The sequence below is a fragment of the Humulus lupulus genome, chromosome 2, assembly GCF_963169125.1.
Source record: "Humulus lupulus chromosome 2, drHumLupu1.1, whole genome shotgun sequence".
Classification (NCBI taxonomy): domain Eukaryota; kingdom Viridiplantae; phylum Streptophyta; class Magnoliopsida; order Rosales; family Cannabaceae; genus Humulus; species Humulus lupulus.
Window position 1 is genome coordinate 115,659,824 of NC_084794.1, and position 9,066 is coordinate 115,668,889.

General features: G+C 39.5%; 1 protein-coding gene across 1 annotated transcript; it reads left to right on the top strand.

Moving 5' to 3' along the window:
- The first annotated feature begins 5,701 nt into the window (after nucleotides 1-5,701).
- On the top strand, nucleotides 5,702-7,714 carry LOC133816257 (exopolygalacturonase-like). Its single transcript, XM_062248847.1, has 4 exons — nucleotides 5,702-5,893; nucleotides 6,058-6,375; nucleotides 6,476-6,991; nucleotides 7,121-7,714. The coding sequence occupies exons 1-4, from the start codon at nucleotides 5,762-5,764 to the stop codon at nucleotides 7,361-7,363; spliced, it is 1,209 nt and encodes a 402-aa protein (XP_062104831.1). The 5' UTR covers nucleotides 5,702-5,761; the 3' UTR covers nucleotides 7,364-7,714.
- Nucleotides 7,715-9,066: the final 1,352 nt, after the last annotated feature.

Consider the following 9,066-nt stretch of genomic DNA (forward strand, 5'->3'; position numbering starts at 1 on the left):
CTCCGCTGAAGCTATTCAGTACAGTGCCCTAGACTTGATTTCATCCTTGGTACCAACCTAATCACCATTCACTACTACAAAATACCATTTACGAAGTTATAAAATATATGATTTTATTATTTTTAAATAATTATCATTATAAAATATCTCAAAAATATCCTATTATAATTATTTATTTATTGAATTGAATTTAAGTTTAAGTCATGTTTACTGTCTACCATTAAATATAAAAATATTATGTTAAATATAAGAATATTTCGTTAAAATTAACTAAAAAAAACGTTAACACCAAGAATTTCCGTTATCTACACCCATTTTATATGGAAGAGTGTCAGAGCAATCCTTTCAAGGTACTATTCTCTCTGATATTATGTAATACACGGTACATGGCTTTATACCCAAAAGGAGGAAAAAACAATATATGGACAATTGTCCAATACACACTGAGTAAAGCCACAACATAAGGAAAAATAATAGTATATTTAATTACTGTTTAGCACCCCCCCTCAAACTCAACGAGCAAGGAAGAACGATGAGTTTGGTGCGAAGCTCTTGAAAACGAGAGGAAACCAGGGACTTAGTGAGGCAGTCAGCAACTTGATCTGCAGAAGGAGTATATAAGAGAGACAAGGTACGAGAGTTGACACGTTTACAAACAAAATGATAATCTATCTCAACATGTTTAGTGCGAGCATGAAGAACTATGTTGGAAGCGAGATGAAGACTGCTTATATTATCCCAGTACATAGTGGGGGCGGCTTGGAAGAAAAAACTAAGTTCCCCAATAAGAGACTCAAGCTAAGAGATTTCAGAAGCTCCGTTAGCAAGAGTGCGATATTCAGATTCAATACTGGAGCGAGAGAAAACTTTTTGCTTGAAGGAAGAGTGAAGGTGCAATATTGACCAAACGTCGATACCCAATAGTATCAGATAAAGGATCTCCATCATGAAGAGAAAGTGGAGCAAGAGCAAGGGGCGTAGTGACCGGTTTGGAGTATAAGAGACCGGTCTTAGTGAGTACATCACGGATATACTTCGTTTGAGAAAGATGAAGACCGGAGGAAGTGTGAAGTACCTGAATGCCAAGGAAAAAGTGAAGGGGACCTAAATCTTTGACCGCAAATTTAGTGTAGTGTCAAAGAAGAGCAACAATAGTAGTGGCAGAAGAGCCCGTAACAATGATGTCGTCAACATAAACCAATAAGATAATCAAGGCTGTGACAGACCGATAAATGAACATGGAACAATCAGCTTTCGAAGCGATGAAACCCCACTCAAGAAGAGCATGGCTGAGCTTCAGAAACCATGCACGAGGTGATTGTTTGAGGCCATAAAGAGACTTGGAGAGCTTACAAACATGATGTGGGGAGGAGGGATCAACAAAACCTTGGGGTTGTGACATATAAATAGTTTCGGCCAAGTCACCATGGAGAAAAGCATTTTGAATGTCCATTTGAGTGATAGGCTAAGCGGAAGAGATAGCAAGAGCTAAGACCAGCTAAATGTCTCATGGATATCAAGACCATGGGTTTGATGATACCCTTTAGCAACGAGACGAGCTTTGTATTTATCCACCGAGCCACCTGCATTAAGCTTAATGCGAAAAACCCATTTGTAGCCAATGATTTTTGCTTGAGGAGGTAGAGGGACAATATTCCAAGTGTGTTGAGATTCAAGGGCATCAAATTCCTTTTGCATGGCTGCTTGCCATTCCACACAATAACTAGCCTCCTTAAATGAGGAGAGTTCCACCAGAGTACCAGTAGCAACAGAATAAAACAGCCGCGGCTTGTGGATACCGGCTTTAGCACGAGTAACCGTGGGGTAAAATTTCAAAGGGGCAATAGTATGCTCATGGGGACCATGCAAATCAACTACTAAGGGAATTATGGGTGGAGAAAGTGGAGAAGAAGAGGCAGAACTCGTAGGTGTGGTAGAGGAGGAACAAGGTGAAGAAGATGAATGAATAGGAGAGGACGAACCAGGTGTGGAAAAGAAGGGGGTGTTGAGGTGGGGAAGAGAGCGGCATATGAGTAGTAGAAGGAGAAGAAATAATAGGTGAAAAGGGAAGAAAGTTTGTAATAGTATGCAGGGTTGTGATGGGGGTGGAATAAGGAGGAGCGTGGATAAAGGGAAAACGATCTTCATTAAAGACAACATGGCGACATAAACACGACCTGAGGTGGGTTGTAGGCAAAGATACCCTTTATGTTGGCTGCTATAGCCGAGAAACACACAAGAAGGAGATCGAAATTCCAATTTATGAGCATTATATGGGCGAAGGAAAGGAAAACATTCACAACGAAAGACACGAAAGAAAGAGTAATTCGGGGTTTTATTATACAACACTTGGTAAGGGTTGCAAGATTGTAAGACACGAGTGGGAAGACGCCTAATCAAATAGACAGCCGTGGAGAACGCATAAGGCCATAAATGAAGTGGCATATGACCATGTGCTAAAAGGGTGAGACCTATTTCAACAGCATGACGATTTTTACGTTCAACACGACCATTTTGCTGAGGTGTGTGAGGGCAAGAGAGCTCATGGAGAATGCCATGCTGTTTGAAAAAGGTGGAAAGAGAGCAGAATTCGCCACCCCAATCAGAGTGAAAAATTTGGACGTTAGAATTAAATTGAGTAGAAACCATCATTTTAAAGGTGAGAAAAGCTTGGAAAATTTCATCTTTAGTTTTTGAGTAAATAAAAACTGGGTAAAACGAGAATAATCATCAATGAACAGAGCAAAATAACAAACGCCAGTAATGGCCGTAACGGGGGAAGCACCCCAAAGATCAAAATGTATTAATTCAAAGGGTTGTGAAGCCCGGGATACAGAGTTTGGAAAAGCCAATCTATGTGACTTTCCAAGTTGACAGGAAGAGCAAAAAGAAATACATTCATTCTTGGAAAAAGAAAGATTACAAAGAGAAACAACAGTGGATACAATATCACGAGACAGGTGACCTAAACGGGAATGCCAGAGATCAACGGATGATTTCATGGACAGTAACAGTTGAGGCGGTGAGGAGACAACAAATGATGAGAAGGATGGAGTAGAGACTCAATAGATGCCCTTATCAAGTAGGCCGGTAAGGAGAATGTGATGGCTGTCTTGGTGCTTGACAAAGAAAAAGGAAGGGTGAAACTCAACATAAGCATGATTATCTTGGCATAATTTGGAAACACTAAGAAAATTTTTGGACAAAAAGGGAGAGTGGTAAACTTGACAGAGTTTAAGAGTACAGGTAGGAGTAGGTAAAGATGAATAGCCCACATGAGAAATAGAAAGTGAATTACCATTGCCCACAATGATCTTATCACCACCATGAAATTGTTGAGGAGATTCCAGCAAGTTGAGATCTGGAGTGAAGTGATGAGAGGCCCCTGAATCCATATACCAGGCCGGGTCAGTTACACTTGTGGATGTGGTTGGTGCAGGGAGCAGACGAGGTGAGGGGTTGTGATGAGTGAGGAAGGCATTGAAGGGATGTGTTTGTGGTGGTGAAGGTTATGGTTGAAACTGAAGATTGGTTCTATGGTAGCAAGCATTAGCGGTGTGACCGAGTTTAAAGCAAATCTGGCATTTGGGTTTGTATGGAGGGCGAGGGGAATGAGAAAGCCACGGTCGTGAGGGAGAGGAGAAAGGATGGCGAGTTGGGCGAGTAGATCGAAACTGAGGAGGAAAATTTGTTTGGGGAAACTGTGGGGAGGGTTTTGGCATGGGTTTTGGAAGTTGGAGGTTGGTGAAATTGTCTTGAAGGGAGCTAATGGAGGTAGCGACATTTTGTCTGTCCAGGCGAGCATCAAAGTTGAGAAGTAAGGAATGGACATCTTCAATAGAAGGTGTGGTAGGACGTGCTTGCAGTGGTGTAACAAACGCATTGTATTTTGGACCCAAGCCATTAAACAGATAAATGAGATGATCCTGATGAGACACAGGGTTTCCAATACAGGCAGGAATTTGCAATATGATTCAACTTCTACAAATAGGCTAAGGCTGGCATTCTGTTCTTCTTTAAATTTTGTAGAGATGTTCTAACCTCAGAGATGCGAGCAAAAGAGGCGGTTGTGTATATTTATTCTAAGGAAACCCAAATTTCTGAGGCTGTGGTGAAGTTCACGATCTGGCTGAGCATGTTGTTGGAAAGAGACGCATATAACCAACTCATTATCAACCTATTATACCGATGCCAAGATATAAAGGGTGGATTGATTTGAGATGGAGAAGTGGTAGAGAACTGAGGAGGACAAGCAATAGAGCTATCTATGTAACCTTCAAGACTGTTGGCTATAATAATATTTTGCATTTACATCCTCCATACCAGATAGTTTGAATCGTCGAGTGACGATGATGGTGGGGTTTACCAACCAAAAACGAGAGGAGAGAGGGCCGACTATGGAAGAGGATGAAGGTGTGAGAGGTGGCTGTGTGGTGTTTAGTTCATCTGGGTTTTGGGGTTTCTCGGTTGTAGTAATGTTTTGTGTTTGTTTCTCCACTAATGGTGGGGTAGACCCGATGCTTACCTCAGATGCCATAATGAAGGAGCTGTTTGTGGTCTGATACCATGTCAGAGCAATCCTTTCAATGTACTATTCTCTCTGATATTGTGTACACGGGAGAGGGCTTTATACCCAAAAGGAGGAAAATGCAATATATGGACAGTTGTCCAATACACACTGAGTGAAGCCACAAAATAAGGAAAAGTAATAGTATATTTTAATTACTGTTTAACAAAGATATATATATATAAACTTATAGGACAATTCTTCTATAGGGGCTTCACTTTAAGCCCTACTGGTAGGGCTCTCAGTATTTATCGACCCGTGAATAGTTTTCGGTGCGACTTTTTTATGACCGTGTATATTGTAACTATTTAGAGCATCCTGCAAATTTTTAGAAAATTCTAAATAGTTTACAGTACCGAAAACTAGGTTCAAATATGTTGTTTTCCACGCGCATAAAAAAAATTAGTCACGCGTGCTACAACATGTTTGAAGCTAGTTTTTTGTACTGTAAACTATTTGGAATTTTCTGAAAATCTGCAGAATACTCTAAATAGCTACAATATACACGGTCATAAAAAAAAATCGCGCTGAAAACTGTTCACGGGTTGAGAACACTGAGAGCTCTACTGGTAGGGCTTAAAATGAAGCCCCTGTAGGAGAATTCCCCAAAGTTTATATACACAGTAGAGTTTTTGTGTTTCATTGCCAATTTGTAATTATATCTTAATATTTCTCCACGTACGACCATTTAAAACAAGTAAATGGGCGTCCATTCATTGTTATTCCCTTTTACATTTCCTAATAATATACTAAAATGTTGAATGGTACAAAATATATAACATGGAATGATTGGCTTAATAAACTTCAGCATGTTGGATGTCAATAATTAATGTTACACGTGCAGTTTTACTGGCCTAATTAACTCAAGCCACACATTGTATCCCATGTGATTGGTTCGAGTTGGCTAGAAAAGATTGGTCAATTATTAATCTTTCGCCAGAATTATCCTTGAAAATCTTTTTAAACCAAATAAAAAAGAAGGAAAATATAACATAAATAAGGACCTCATAGGCTTGTAGTTATACCTAAAATTAGATCCTGAATTGTGGTGTTAAGCTCTCCTTGTTGTTCTATATATAATAAGCAACTTTGACTTTTAGGAGTAACCAATAATTCAATCTTGATTCAGCAATTTGGATCAAAGAAGTCAAAACCCCAAAAGAATATAGTAAAAAATTCTCAATATCATCATATATGGATTCAAAACGTTTTCAAGGAATCACTACATGCCTCTTGTTCTTGGTAGTAGTAACAAATGCGCAAACTTCAATTTTCGATGTAAAAACTTTTGGAGCAAAGGGTGATGGAAGAACTGACGATAGTCAGGTACGTATTATTGTGTGTGTGTGTATATATATATATATGTTTCCTCATAGTAGGGTATACATAATAGAACTTTATTTACGATTAATTAACCCACTTTAATTATACTTGTATTAAGATTAAATGTCGCATTAATTATGATCATTAATATAAGGATAATATATTAGGCAATTGGAAAAGCATGGAATAAAGCCTGCACCTCTCCTAAGCCGAGTCGGGTATTGATATCAAAAGGGACATACATCGTGGGGTCGTTTGTTTTCCAAGGACCCTGCATGGCGTCACCGATTAGCGTCGATGTCCAAGGAACTCTCCAGGCTCCGGTCAACCCCAATCAATTGCTGACCAAGAACAGTTGGATTGCTTTCCAAAATCTCAATAATTTGAGGGTCTTCGGAGGTGGAGTCTTCGATGGTCAAGGAGCTTTAGCATGGTCTCAGAATAGTTGTGCAAAATTGAAAAGATGTAGTGGTTCGCTTGCCATGGTAAGTATATATATCATTATGTCAACATATAAATATAATAAAATGACTGTTAGAATATAATAGTAACTGTGTGTTAAAATTTCTTGAATTTTAATTACAGAATATTGGAATAACTGGCGTGACTAATTCAGTGATAAACAACATAACGTCGCTAAACAGCAAGTTGTTCCACATGAATGTACTAGGATGCAACAACGTAACACTTAAGAAAATTAAGATAATAGCCCCTGAACAGAGCCTAAACACGGACGGTATTCACGTGGGGCGGTCGACGAATGTCAACATCATCGACACCAACATTAAAACCGGAGACGACTGCCTTTCTTTTGGTGACGGAAGCCAACAAATTACGGTCGAGAGAGTGACGTGTGGCCCCGGTCATGGCATTAGCATTGGAAGCCTAGGAAAGTACCCAAACGAGCAGCCCGTAAAGGGAATCACAGTAAAAAATTGCACTCTCACCAACACCCAAAACGGGGTTCGTGTCAAAACCTGGCCAGCTTCCCCCATTGGTGTGGCCTCAGACATGAATTTCGATGATATTGTTATGAAAAATGTCGGCAATCCTATCCTAATAGACCAACACTACTGCCCATATAACCAATGCAAAGACAAGGTATTTATAATAATATATATACCTGCTGCTTTAGTATAGAAGAGTTGTACAATCGTGAATATGTAAATATGTTTTCATATAATTTATATATTAATTATGAATTCTTTGCCCGGGTGAGTATGTGCATAGATTCCTTCTCGGATAAAGATCAGCAATGTTATGTTCAAGAACATTCGGGGAACGTCGACGACGCAGACGGCGGTGAAGATTGCGTGCAGCGCGGGAGTACCGTGCCAGAATGTGGCGATTAGTAATGTAAACTTGAAATTCAATGGAGTGGGTGGTCCTGCTGTATCCGAATGCTCAAATGTGAAGCCTACAATTTTTGGCAACGTCTACCCCCGTGTTTGTGCAAGGAGAGCATCTCTTTAGATTCAGTCTCCTATATTGCACCCCTTTGATACTACTGTGCATCAATGAGTGGTGGCACGCACATATATATATAATATGTAATAATAGATACATCCTTGTTTGGTAGTCATACATGTAAATAAGGCTGGAAAAAGTTGCATAATATCGGGTTGAGTTTCGTACGTACGTCCTAGCTAGTCCAAAATTTACCTTGTGAAATTTTTTAATAGGACAATAATATATATATACACGACAATTCTTTTACAGGATCTTCATAGGGTCTTCACTTTAAGCCCTATCGGTGGGGCTCTTAGTGTTTCTCGACCTGTGAATAGTTTTCGGCGATATTTTTTTTATAACAGTGTATATTTTAGTTATCTAGAGCATCTGTAAATTTTCAGAAAATTCCGAATAGTTTAGAGTACTGAAAACTAGGTTCAAACATATTGATTTTCACGCGCATAAAAAAAATTAGTCACGCGTGCAACAACATGTTTGAACTTAGTTTTCGGTACTGTAAACTATTCGGAATTTTCTGAAAATTTGCAGGATGCTCTAAATAGCTACAATATATACGGTCATAAAAAAAATCGCGCCAAAAACTGTTTACGGGTTGAGAACACTGAGAGTCCCACCGATAAGGCTTAAAGTGAAGCCCCTATAGGAGAATTCCCCTATATATATAGCTCTTAGAACATTTATTTTTCAAGGGTTATCCTTTAATTTATTTAATGAGTTGCATCATCAATTGAATTTCAAAGTTAATAATCGTACAATAGTAAGACTCCAGTTCTAGTTAGAAAAAGGCTCTCTTTGAGACAGATTTAGTCTCCCAATGCAAATTGCAATTCTCATTCAACATAATTCTCAAAGGATTACAACCATTATTTAAATTCATTAGCTAACAAATAATTCCTAACTGAATTTGGTTACACAATCACAACCCCTTGAAGTCCGAGCCTCATTAGGTAATCTCTCATACAACGAGGACACGCACGCTCTCTCTTGCTACGCGCCATTTCTTCTCCTCTTTTGCTGCTATAGTGTCATTCTCTTCTGTTGGAATGTTGCAGGTGTCCTCTTTGTTCATTTGGGCTTCTTCAGTAGGCTGACTCGAGTCCCACTCCAAGCTTCCCATATGCTCTTGTATTGCGATAGGGTCCAACTCAATTGGGCATGCCTTTTGAGCCTCGCTAACAATACTACCCTCCCTGAAAATAACCTTGTCCTCAAGGTTAGGCAGCTTGTACATGCGAATGAAGGCATCAAAATCTTCCTATGTTGCATCTTCTGGAGAGCTCAAAGACCACTAGACAAGGACTTGTCGACTGGTTTTGTTGTTAACCTTGTGAAGCCTAGTAGCTAGAAAGGCCAATGGAACCATGATAGGTTTGTTGGCAAGAGACAACTCCAGTAAAGGGTAGCAGCTGGATGGGATCATTCCTTGATATGGTTTCAGTAATAAAACATGAAAAGTATGGTGAATACGACTGCCTTGGGGAAGCTTCAAAGTGTACGCTACAGGACCAACACGAGCGATGACTTCAAAGGGGCAAAAATAGCGACGACAATGCTTGGAATTTAGGCGATTGGCCACTGTGATTTTTTTGTAAGGCACTGTGGTTTTTCTATATGGTCGGAGCTTCACAAGGACCAAATCACTAATCTTGAATTCAATATCCTTGCTTTTCTTGTTGGCTTGTTGACACATGCATTTTTGTGCT